This window comes from Mobula hypostoma, chromosome 4 (assembly GCF_963921235.1).
Source record: "Mobula hypostoma chromosome 4, sMobHyp1.1, whole genome shotgun sequence".
Lineage (NCBI taxonomy): Eukaryota > Metazoa > Chordata > Chondrichthyes > Myliobatiformes > Myliobatidae > Mobula > Mobula hypostoma.
The window spans coordinates 197,916,826-197,929,698 of NC_086100.1; the positions used below are offsets into that span (position 1 = coordinate 197,916,826).

General features: G+C 43.7%; 1 protein-coding gene across 1 annotated transcript in view; it reads left to right on the top strand.

Annotated features, from left to right (window-relative positions):
- Positions 1-12,873, top strand: part of LOC134345861 (sideroflexin-5-like) — a 271,312-nt gene that overhangs the window by 60,782 nt on the left and 197,657 nt on the right. Inside the window, exons 4-5 of the mRNA XM_063047176.1 lie at positions 2,713-2,739; positions 8,898-8,952. Coding sequence (XP_062903246.1) covers positions 2,713-2,739; positions 8,898-8,952 — 82 coding nt within the window. The remainder of the gene's footprint in view (positions 1-2,712; positions 2,740-8,897; positions 8,953-12,873) is intronic.

A 12,873-nucleotide genomic window follows, 5' to 3' on the forward strand; every position in this document is an offset into this window, starting at 1 on the left:
ATCAGTATATCCTTTCTAAAATAAGGAGCCAAAACTGCACACAATACTCCATGTGTGGTCTCACAAGTGCCTTATAAGACTTGAACCAGAATGGATAACTTCACTCACCTCAACACTGAACTGCCACAACAAGTGGAGAAAGGTTAACCTCCAGGTTGAGTCGGTGGTGAAGAAGGCAAATGCAATGTTGACATTCATTTCTGGAGGTACAGAATATAAGAGCAGAGATGTGATGTTGAGGCTCTATAAGGCAGTCATGAGACCATACTTGGAGTATTTTGTGCAGTTTTAGAAACATAGAAAATCTACAGCACAATACAGGCCCTTCGGCCCACAAAGCTGTGCCGAACATGCCTTTATCTAAGAACTTACCTAAGGTTACCCACAGCCCTCTATTTTTCTGAGCTCCATATACCTGTCCAGGAGTCTCTTAAAAGACCCTATCGTATCTGCCTCCACCACCGTCACTGGCAGCCCATTCGACGCACTCACCACTCTCTGCATAAAAAAATTTACCCCTGACATCTCCTCTGTATCTTCTTCCAAACACCTTAAAACTGTGCCCTGTCATGCTAGCCATTTCAGCCCTGGGAAAAAGCCTCTGGCCATAGTTTTGGGTTCCTTATTTTAGAAAGGATATACTGACATTAGATAGGGTTCAGAAAAGATTTGCAAGAATGGTTCCAGGAATGAAAGGGTTACCGTATGAGGAATGTCTGGCAGCTCTTGGGCTGTATTCCCTGGAGTTCAGGAGAATGAGGGGGGGATCGCATAAAAATATTCCAAATGTTAAAAGGCCTGAACAGATTAGATATGGCAAAGTTATTTCTCATGGTAGGGGAGTCTTGAGTGGGCATGACTTCAGGATTGAAGGACGTCCATTTAGAACAGAGATGAGGGGAAATTACTTTAGTCAGAAGGTGGTAAATCTGTGGAATTTGTTTCCACGAGCAGCTGTGGAGGCCAAGTCATTGGGGGTATTTAAGGCAGAGATAGGTTCTTGATTAGCCAGGGCATCAAAGGGCATGGGGAGAAGGCAGGAGAGTGGGGATGACTGGAAGAATTGGATCAGCCCATGATTGAATGTCGGAGCAGACTGGAGGGGCTGGATGGCGTACTTCTGCTCCTATGGTCTTATAGATCAAGAGAAAAGCTGCAGATGCTGGAATTCCAAGCAACACACACAAATTGCTGGAGGATCCCAGCAGAGCAGGCAGCATCGATGGGAAAAGAGTACAGTCGACGTTTCAGGCCGAGAACCTTCATCAGATTTGGAGAAAAATAGATAAGAAGTCAGAGTAAGAGGGTGTGGGGAAGGGAGGAAGAAACACAAGGTGATAGGTGAAACTGGGAGGGGGAAGGGGTGAAATAAGGTGCCGGGAAGTTGATTGGTGAAAGAGATAACAGGGCTGGAGAAGGGGGAATCTGACAGGAAAGGACAGAAGGCCACGGGAGAAAGAAAAGCGGGAGGAACATCGGAGGCGGGTGATGGGCATGTAAAGAGATAAGGTGAGAGAGGGAAAAGAGAATGGGGAATATTGAAGGAGAGGGGTCTCCATAACCTCCGCCATCTCCAAAGGTATCCCACCACCAAGCATGTCTTTCCCTTCCCCCACTTTCTGCATTCCACTGGGATTGCTCCCTACGGAATGCATTGTCCATCCTGCCCCTATATCTCCTCCCCCATTACCATTCAGAGCTCCAGACAGTCCTTCCAGGTAAGGTAACAGTTCACCTGTAAGTCTGTGGGATCACCTACTGTATTTGGTGCTCCAGAGTGGCCTCCTGTATATTGGTGAGACCTGACGTAGATTGAGAGACCACTTCGCTGACCACCTATGCTCCATCCTCCAGGAGAATCGGGATCTCCCAGTGACCTGCCATTTTAATTCCACTTCTCATTCCCGTTCCAATATGTCCATCCATAGCCCCCTTCACTGTCGTGATGAGCCCGCACTCAGGTTGGAGGAACAATACCTCATACTGTGCTTGGGTAGCCTCCAACCTGATGGCATGAACATCAATTTCTCAAACTTCTGGTAGTGCCCCTCCCCCTGCTCCTTCACCATTTCCCATCCCCATTTCCCTCCCTCACTTGCTCACCCATCGCCTCCCTCTGGTGCTCTTCCCCCTTTTTCTTACTTCCATGTCCTTCTGTCCTCTCCAGCCCTGTATCTCTTTCAGCAATCAACTTCCCAGCTCTTTATTTCACCTCTCCTGGTTTCACCTGTCACCTTGTGCTTCTTCCTCCCCTCCCCACCTTCTAACCCTGACTCCTCATCTTTTTCTGTCCAGTTCTGATGAAAGGACTCAGCCCGAAACGTCGACTGTACTCTTTTCCATAGATGCTACCTGTCCTACTGAGTTCCTTCAGTAGTTTGTGTGTGTTGCCCACAATCCACGGACTCACTTTCAAGGACTCTTCATTTCCTGTTCTCAAAATTTATTGCTTGCTTGCTTATTTATTTGTTTCCTTTTTGTATTTGCACAAGTTGTTGGTGTTTTTTTTGTACATTGGTTGTCTGTCCTTCCTGTTGGGTGCAATCTTTCATTGATTCTATTGTGTTTCTTATATTTACTGTGAATTGCCAGAAGAAAACAAATCTCAGGGTTGTATATGGTGGCATATGTAGCTTGATAAAAAATTAACTTTGAACTTTGACTCTGGGCATTACATCACTAATGATTTCTCCTCATTTTGCCTTTTTCTAGCTTTGGGAGGCTCAAAAAATTAAACAGGTAGGAGATATTTCTACTTAAATAAATGCTGTTGTGTTGTGAAAGTTTATCATTCATACTGCATTTCTCCAATATTTCATTGCCCTTATTAATATACATTCTATCCAATAAACAATGTCAAATTTGCAGTTTCCTATAGAAAGTGTTGATGTCAATCTTTTATGAATTTTAAGATGAGGAACACTGATCTAGAACGTAGAACATAAAAATTTACAACACATTACAGGCCCTTCGGCTCACAATGTTGTGCCGACCATGTAACCTACTCCAGAAACTGCCTAGAATTTCCCCTGCGCATAGCCCTCTATTTTTCTGAGCTCCATGTACCTATCCAAGAGGCTTTTAAAAGACCCTATTGTATCCACTTCCACCACAGCCACCAGCAGTGCATACCACGTATCCACCACTCTCTGTGTGAAAAATTTACCCCGACATCCCCTCGGTACCTATTTCCAAGCACCTTAAAACTATGCCCCCCTGCAGATGCTGGAAATTCAAGCTACACACATCAAAGTTGCTGGTGAACGCAGCAGGCCAGGCAGCATCTCTAAGTAGAGGTACAGTCGATGTTTCGGGCCCTTGTGTTAGCCGTTTCAGACCTGGGAAAAAGTCTTTGGCTAGCTACACAATCAATTCCTCTCACCATCTTATACACCTCTATCACCTTTCATGCTCTGACACTCCAAGGAGAAAAGGCCAAGTTCACTCAACATCCCATAAGGTACACCCTCCAATCCAGGCAACATCCTTGTAAATCTCCAATGCACTCTCTCTATAGCATCCACATTCTTCCTGTACTGAGGTGAGCAGAACTGAACACAGTACTCCAAGTGGGGTCTTACCAAGGTCTTATATAGCTGTAACATTACTTCACAGTTCAATCGCACGGTTGATGAATGTCAATACACCATACACCTTCTTAACAACACTGTCAACCTGCAGCAGCTTTGTGTATCAGATGGACACGGACCCCAGGATCTCTCTGATCCTCCACACTGCCAAGAGTCTTACCATTAATATTATATTCTACCTTCAAATTTGACTTACCAAAATTTACCACTTCACACCTACCTGGGTTGAAGTCCATCTGCCACTTCTCAGCCTATTTCTGCATCCTATTGATGTTCCGCTGTAACATCTGATAATCCTCCAGACTATCCACAACACCCCGAACCTGTGTGTCATCAGCCAACTTACTAACCCACCCTTCTACTTCTTCATCTCAGTAGTTAATAAAAATCACAAAGAGGAGGGGTTCCAGAACAGATCCCTGGGGAACACCACCGGTCACCGACCTCCATGCAGAATATGACCTATCTACAACTACTCTTTGTCTTCTGTGGGCAAGCCGATTCTGGATCCACAAAGCAAGGTCCCCTTGGATTCCATGCCTCCTTACTTTCTGAGAGAGCCTTGCATGGGGTACCTCACCAATTGCCTTACTGAAATCCATATACACTATATCCACTGTTCTACCTTCATCAATGGGTTTTGTTATATCCTCAAAGAATTCAATCAGGCTGATAAGGCATGACCTGCCCTTGACAAAGCTATGCTGACTATCCCTAATCATATTACGCCTCTCCAAATGTTCATAAATCCTGCCACTTAGGATCTTCTCCTACAACTTACCAACCACTGAAGTCAGACTCACTGGTCTATAATTTCTTGCGTTATCTCTACTCCCTTTCTTGAACAAGGGAACAATATTTGAAACCTTCAATTCTCCAGTACTTCTCCCGTCCCTATTGATGATGCAAAGATCATCGCAAGTCTCAACAATTTCCTCCCTCACCTCCCACAGTAGCCTAGTGTATATCTCATCCGATCCCAGTGACTTATCTAACTTAATGCTTTTCAAAAGCTCCAGCACATCCTCTTTCTTAATGTCAATATGCTCTAGCGTTTCAGTCCACTGTAAGTCATCCCCATAATTGCCAAGGTCTTTTTCCCTGGTCAATACTGAAGCAAAATATTCATTAAGTACCTCCACTATGTCCCCTGACTCCATGCACACATTTCCACCATCGCACCTGAGTGGTCCTATTCTCACACGGCTCATCCTCTTGCTTTTCACATACTTGTAGAACACTTTGGGGTTTTCCTTAATCCTGCTCACCAAGGCATCCTCATGGCCCCTTCTGGCTCTCCTAATTCCATTCTTAAGCTGCTTCCTAGCAACCTTGTAATTTTCTAGAGCTCTAACAGTGTCTAGTTTCTTGAATCTTTCATAAGCTTTTCTTTTCTTAACTAGATTTTCAACATCCTTTGTACACCATGGTTCTTTAACCCTACCATCCTTTCCCTGCCTCAATGAAACATACCTATGCAGAACTCCATGCTAATATTCCCTGAACATTTGCCACATTTCTGCCGTGCATTTCCCTGAGAACATCTGCTCCCTATTTATACTCCCAAGTTCCTGCCTAATAGCATCATATTTCCGCCTACCCCAATTAAATGTTTTCCCAAACTGTCTCTTCCTATCCCTCTCCAGCACTATGGTGAAGTAGATAGAGTTGTGGTCACTACCTCCAAAATGCTCTTCCAACAAGAGGTCTGACACCTGACCAGGTTCATTTCCCAATACCAGATCAAGTACAGCCTCTCCTCTAGTTGGCTTATCTACATATTGTGTCAGGAAACCTTTCAGAACTCATCCAACAAACTTCACCCCATCCAAACCCCTTGCGCTAAGGAGATGCCAATCAATATTAGGAAAGTTAAAATCTCCCATCACAACAACCCTATTATTATTGCACCATTCCAGAATCTGCCTCCCTATATGCTCCTCGATATCCCTGTTACTATTTGGGTGTTTATAAGAAACACCCTGTAGAGTTATTGCCCCTTTCCTGTTCCTGACTTCCACCCAACTGACTCAGTAGACATGCCCTCACCTCTTTTGCCTTCCTCTTTGAAAAACCTAAAGCCTGGCACAATCAGCAGCCATTCCTGCTCCTGAGACATCCAGATCTCTGTAATGACCATAAAGTTCCACGTATTGATCCACGCTCTAAGTTCATCCGCCTTGTTTATGATACTCCTTGCGTTAAAATAGACACATCTCAAACCATCAGGCTGAATGCATCTTTGCTCTAACATCTGCCTATCCTTCCTCACAAACTCCCTACAGGCTGTATCTACTTGTGCTCCAACGTCCCCATCCTCTGCCTCTTCATTTCGGTTCGCAAATCTAATTTAAACATTACCCAACAGCATAAGCAAACTTCCCCGCCAGGATATTGGTCCCCCTCAGATTCAAATGCAACCAGTCCTTTTTGTGCAGGTCTCACCTGCCCCAATGATCCAAAAATCTGAATCCCTGCCCCCTACTCCAATCCTTCAGCCACGCATTTATCCTCCACCTCATTCTATTCCTTTACTTACTCACCTACTTACAAACTAAACCCTGGTTATATTACAGAACTAAATAATTCAGAGAGTCATATCTCGTTGTGGCATTTTGTAAATTAAGCTTCCAAAGGATGGAGAATTAAAGACAAGTGACCATAACAATGAAGCTCGTAAGGAATCCTCCAGTACTCACCCACTTCCAATTCCTAAATGGACATTGAACCAGTGAACACTACCTCATTCTTTTAAATATATATTATATCTGTTTTTGCACGATCTATTCAATATATATATATACTGTAATTGATTTAGTTATTTATTTATTCTAATATATTATGTATTGCATTGAACTGCTGCTGCTAATTTAACAAATTTCATGGCACATGCCGGTGATAATAAACCTGATTCTGATTCTGTAAACCTTCGTGATTCCAGTCCCACGCTAAAGAGTCTGATTCTGAGTTGACCTTTTGAAGTTATGTCCTGTTGAAGTTGTATGTGATGTTGGTGAGGCCAATGTCACCAATGGCTTATACAACCTGCACGTAAGTAGAACTGTTGACTCTGGAACCCAGATCACCCGCGCTGTAATGGCGTTACACTAACCATTACGCTACCTGCCATCCTATATCATGGCCCAAAGGGCCTGATCCTGTGCTGTACTGTTCTATGATCAGAAAGATTTACTTAGTGTCACAGAGTACTACAGAGCAGTAAAAGGCCCTTCAGCCATCTAGTCTGTGCCACCCAATCACTCTGTTTTGAGTGTGATCATCAGGTAGGGCAATGGTGATAGTATCAATTAACCTATAAAATAGCCAGATACAAGTGGGGTGACTCCTGCAGCAGGAGGTCTAAGAAGCTTCTAGAAAATACAGAATCAGCTATGCCACTAGAAAATTTATAAAACAATTAAATGTATCTAGGTGACCATATAAAAATACAATTAAGCATACTTAGACGTTAAACAAGATAAGCAAGCATAGGAATGTTAAACTACAACAAAAGTACAAGGGAAATAACAGTAACAAATCATTTGAGCCCAATTATACCCATCTGGACAAATAACCTACTAACGGTATGTCTTTGGACTGCGGGAAGAAACCGGAGCACCTGGAGGAGACCCACGTGGTCACTGGGAGAACATCCCAGTGGTGGAGCTGAACCTGGGTCGCGGGCGCTGTAATGGCGTAATGCTAAATGCCACACTACACTGTCACTCTTCATGCATAAGCATTCAAGTGAAATTCCTTCACAAATAAATGCTTCATTGTTGGTGGAGCAGCTTTGGAGTGGCATTAAACCAAAGACACCAACATCTCAAGCCTGAATAAAGCCTAACAAGGATAAACTTTTTATTAGTTACAGTCTTAAACTCCTGGGGAAGTACAGCATAGAAACAGGCCCTTTGGCCCATCTAGTCCATGCCGAAACCATTTAAACCTTACTCCCATTGACCATAGCTCTCCATATCCCTGCTGTCCATGTACCTATCCCAACTTCTCTTAAACATTAACATCGAGCCTGCATGCACCATCCTGCTGGCAGCTCGTTCCACACTCACAACTCTCTGACTGAGGAAGTTTCCCCTCATGTTCTCCTTAAACCTTTCACCCTTCACCCCTAATCCATGACCTCTGTTTTAGTCCCACCCAACCTCAGTGGAAAAAGCCTGCTTACATTTCCCCTATGTATAACTCCTTGTAATTCTGTATACCTTGTAACAATTTTCCTACTGGCTGTATTACCACCCAACCTATCAAGACCATGAGCTGTAACTATCATATGGAAATGCCTGTGATGCACAGTCTCAGCTAGAAATAACCATCCTATTTACTGCCCATCCTGAATTTCCCTTCAGCTGATTATTTGCTGGGTCAAAGGGCATTTCAGATTCACATTCATCGACTTATCACATGTACATCCAAACATAGTGAAATGCTTCGTTTACATTAAGAACCAACACAACCTAAGGATGTGCTGGGGGCAGCCTGCAAGTGTCACCAAACATTCTGGCACCAACATTGTATGTCAACAGTGTTCAGCAGAACAACACAAGCAACAGCAACAGCAAATGCAAAAAACAACCAAACAAAAGCAAAACAAGGTGATTTATTAACCCTCTCAACCACATTCTCCTGCCTTCTCCCCATAACCTTTGACATCTTTGCTAATCAAGGACCTATCAATCGCAGCTTTAATTACTGTATACCCAATGACTTGGCCTCCACATTCATCTGTGGCAATGAATTCCACAGATTCCCCACCATCTGGCTAAACAAGTTCCTTCTCATCTCTGTTCTAAATGGATATCTTTCTATTCTGAGGCTGTGCCGTATGGTCCTAGACTCACCTACTACAGGAAACAGCTTCACTATGTCCACTTTATCTAGGCCTTTCAATATTCGAGAGGTTTCAATGAGGAGTTGATGAGAGATATCAGTGAGTACAGGCCCAGCCAGAGCCATCAAACGCTCCTCATACATTAACCCTTCCAATCACAGGATCGTGCTCATGAACCTTCTCTGGACCCTCTCCAATATTAACGTGTCATTTGTTATGAAGGTAGGAGAAGCTCAAGATTCTCATGACTGAAAATGGCTATATTCCAGTATAAGGTATTTAGCTGAATTTACGGCTACAACTGCTGTAGTGATTTTGAACATGTCCTCTTCAATCATTAGTCATGGATTGCAAGTCCAGAATTTGAACCGCTCTACCTTCATGCCCGGGCCCTGCCAGTGCTATATTAAGGCACCTGATACAGTGATATTTATTCTTTTCTTCTGATTTGTTTTAAGGCTGTTTTACATCCGGATACCAATGAGAAGATTTTGATGCCTTTCAGAATGTCAGGTATGTTTTTATAATTTTACAAGAACAGGTTCCACTCATGCTTTTATTTTTTTCAATGATGGCTCGTTACTAAAGTTGTGAATCTCTTATCAAACTCTTTTCTCTGAAATATGTAAGAATAGGCTGTTTTCTTCAAGGTTTAGCCACCTCCTGGCACAAAGCAGGAACGCATAAACACTTAGTCCTTCCAACTAGTGTGGTAGGGATTGAAAGTTCAACCTAAGAACAATTTTTGCTGATCTCTCCTCAAATTACAATTTCTGCACAATCTGTCACAAAACCGAAAATCCTCTTTGAACGTTCCCCTTTCATAGATGGTCACGATCCCAGAATAACTTAGCCTACTTCGTTGTCAGGAAAACTCTGACAGAACTTTGACTAACCTCCATAGATGTACAGCTTGCATCACGGCCTGGTATAGGAACATCAGTGCCCAGGAATGGAAAAGATTATAGAGAGTATTGGATACAGATCAGTCCATCACAAGCAATGCCCCCCGCCCAACATTGAGCTACATCAACGAACGAGTGCTGCCACAAGAAAGTAGCATCTATCAACAAGGACCACCACCATCCAGACCATGTTCTCTTCTCACAACTACCATCAGACAGGAAGTACAGGAGTCTGAGGTCCCACACCACTAGGTTCAGGAACAGTTATTACCCTACAACCATCAGGTTCAGGAACAGGTATTACCCTACAACCATCAGGCAGGAAGTACAGGAGCCCGATGTCCCACACCATCAGGTTCAGGAACAGGTATTACCCTACAACCATCAGGCAGGAAGTACAGGAGCCTGATGTCCCACACCATCAGGTTCAGGAACAGTTATTACCCGACAACCATCAGCCTCCTGAAATGACGTGGATATCTTCACTGACCGCTACTCTGAACTGAGCCCACAACTCACTTTCAAGGACTCGTTCCAACTCACATTCTCAGTGTTATTTTTTTAATTTATTTGCACAATTTGTCTTCCTTTAAACACTTGTTTATAGTTTTTTTCATAGATAAGCTTGTATTTCTTTATTTCCCTGTAAATATCTGCAACAAAATGAATCGCAGGGTAGTATATACAGTAGGTACTTTGAAAATAAATTTATTTTAGAGATACGTTGTGTAACAGGCCCTTCCAACCCAACAAGCCGCACCATCCAGCAACCCACCGATTTAACCCCTAGCCTAATCACATGACAATTTATAATCACCAATTAACCTACCAACAATTTCATCCTTGGACTGGAAGGGAACCGGAGCACCCGGAGTAATGCCACGCAGTCACGAGGAATAGGTACAAACTCCTTACAGTCAGCGCAGGAAATGAACCCCAAACTCTGGAACACTGAGCTGTAATAGCAGTGTGCTAACCATTATACTACCGTGATGCCTGAAATTTACTTTGACTTTGACTCAGCAAAACATATCCCCGCGTATCTTTTCTGAAGCACATGTTTGGTTGTAGTTATTGAAGCTGTGCAGGTATTTAGATTGACCTGAGGGTTTAGGAGAGGAGAGTTTTACTGACTTTTTTGGGATCTGGATTTCACTTTCAAAGGCAGTATTTATTGGCCATCATTCAATGCCGTTGAGAGTTGGCAATCAGCCACCTTCTTGAACTGCTGCAGTCTTCTGGTGAAGGTGATGACAGTGCGGTCAGAGAGATTAGAGATTAGCTTTATTTGTACATCAAAACATACAGTGAAATGTGTCATTTTATATCAATGACCAATCCCATTCAAGGATGTGATGGGGGCAGCCAGCAAGTGTTGCAACACTTCTAGTACCAACATAGTATGCCCACAACTCACTAACCCTAACCCGTAGGTCTTTGGAATGTGGGAGGAAACCAGAGCACATGGAGAAACCCACATGCTCACAGTGCAAATGTACAAGTTTCTTACAATCAGTTGCAGGAATAGAACCCCTGATCTTCTATTTGCTGGCACTGGAAAGTGTTACACTAACCACTATGCTAGCGTGTTGCCTTATGTGTGAATGCTCAGAGTGTTGGATAGGGTGCCTACTAAATATGGTCTTTGCCTACTAAATTGGAGCTGAGCTCATCCAGGAAGTGGAGAGTATTCCATCACACTCCTGACTCGTTCCTCTTATTTTTCATTTATTTATTGAGATACAGCGCTGAATAGGCCCTTCCAGCCCTTTGAGCCGTGCCGCCCAGCAATCCCCTGATTTAATCCTCGTCCAATCATGGAACAGTTTACAATGACCAACTAACCTGCCAACCAGTATGTCTTTGGAATGTGGGAGGAAACTGGAATACCCGGAGGAAACCCATGCGGTCACAGGGAGAATGTACAAACTCCTTATAGGCAGTGACGGGAATTGAACCCAGGTCACTGGTAGTGGGAAGTGTTGTGCTAACCACTATGCTACCATGGCAGTGGAAAGGCTGTGGGGTAACAGAATGTGATGAGTCACTCATTGCTGGATAAACAAACTTTAATCAGCTCTAGTAGTAATACAAAAGGTGCTGGAGGTTCTCACTGAGTCAGCAAGATCTCTGGAGGGATAGTTGACGTTTCAGGCCAAGGTCCTTCATATATCTGGTTCAGATGACTCACTGGCCAGTGGTGATAGCAACACTACCCCTCCTCCCCAGCACCTCGTGATGCCAACACTACCCCTCCTCCCAACACCTCGAGTCATACCAAATGGTTAGACTCTCTTGTCAGAGATGGAAATTGTCCAGCACTTCGGTGTTGTAGTATTACCTACCAAGTATCAGCCCACGCCTGACTCATGTCCAGGGCTTGCTGCACCTAGGGCTGGACCACTCTGTTTGCTGAGGAGATGCAGACAGTTTTGTAAATTTCCATGCTTTACTTCATTTCGGAGTGAAACAATAATTATCCCAAAAACAAGAGTAAGTCACTAGTTAATTGTTGTTGGAATTCTTTGTATTTGTTACATATTTAACAGAAGTGCTGATGCCAGCAGTGTGTGTGTGTGTGTGTATGTATGTAGGGGAATGTTTAACATGTCATTCGGGGACAGGGGTGTCAGGAGATTGGACTCTGATGCCACTTTGCTGTTGGAGGCTGTCCTGCCCAGATAATGTCAGCTACTGTTCTCTAGATTCAGATTCATTTATCACTTGTACATCGAAACATGCAGTGAAATACATCATTTGTGTTAACAACCAACACAACCTAAGGGTGTGCTGGGGCAGCCCGCAAGTGTCACCACACACTCTGACACCAACGTAGTGTACCCACAATGCTCAGAACATAGAAATATAGAAACACAGAAAATAGGTGCAGGAGTCAGCCATTCGGCCCTTCGAGCCTGCACCGCCATTCAGTATGATCATGGCTGATCATCCAACTCGGAACCCTATACCTGCCTTCTCTCCATACCCCCTGATCCCTTTAGTCACAAGGGCCATATCTAACTCCCTCTTAAATATAGCCAATGAACTGGCCTCAACTGTTTCCTGTGGTAGAGAATTCCACAGATTCACCACTCTCTGTGTGAAGAAGTTTTTCCTCATCTTGGTCCTAAAAGGCTTCCCCTTTATCCTCAAACTGTGACCCCTCGTTCTGGATGTCCCCAACATCGGGAACAATCTTCCTGCATCTAGCCTGTCCAATCCCCTTAGAATTTTATATGTTTCAATCAGATCTCCCATCAATCTTCTAAATTCCAGAGAATACAAGCCTAGTCGATCCAGTCTTTCATCATATTAAAGTCCTGCCATCCCAGGAATCAATCTGGTGAAACTTCTTTGTACTCCCTCTATGGCAAGAATGTCTTTCCTCAGATTAGGGGACCAAAACTACACACAATACTCCAGGTGTGGTCTCACCAAGGCCTTGTATAACTGCAGTAGTACCTCCCTGCTCCTGTACTCGAATCCTCTCGCTATAAATGCCAGCATACCATTTGCCTTTTTCACCACC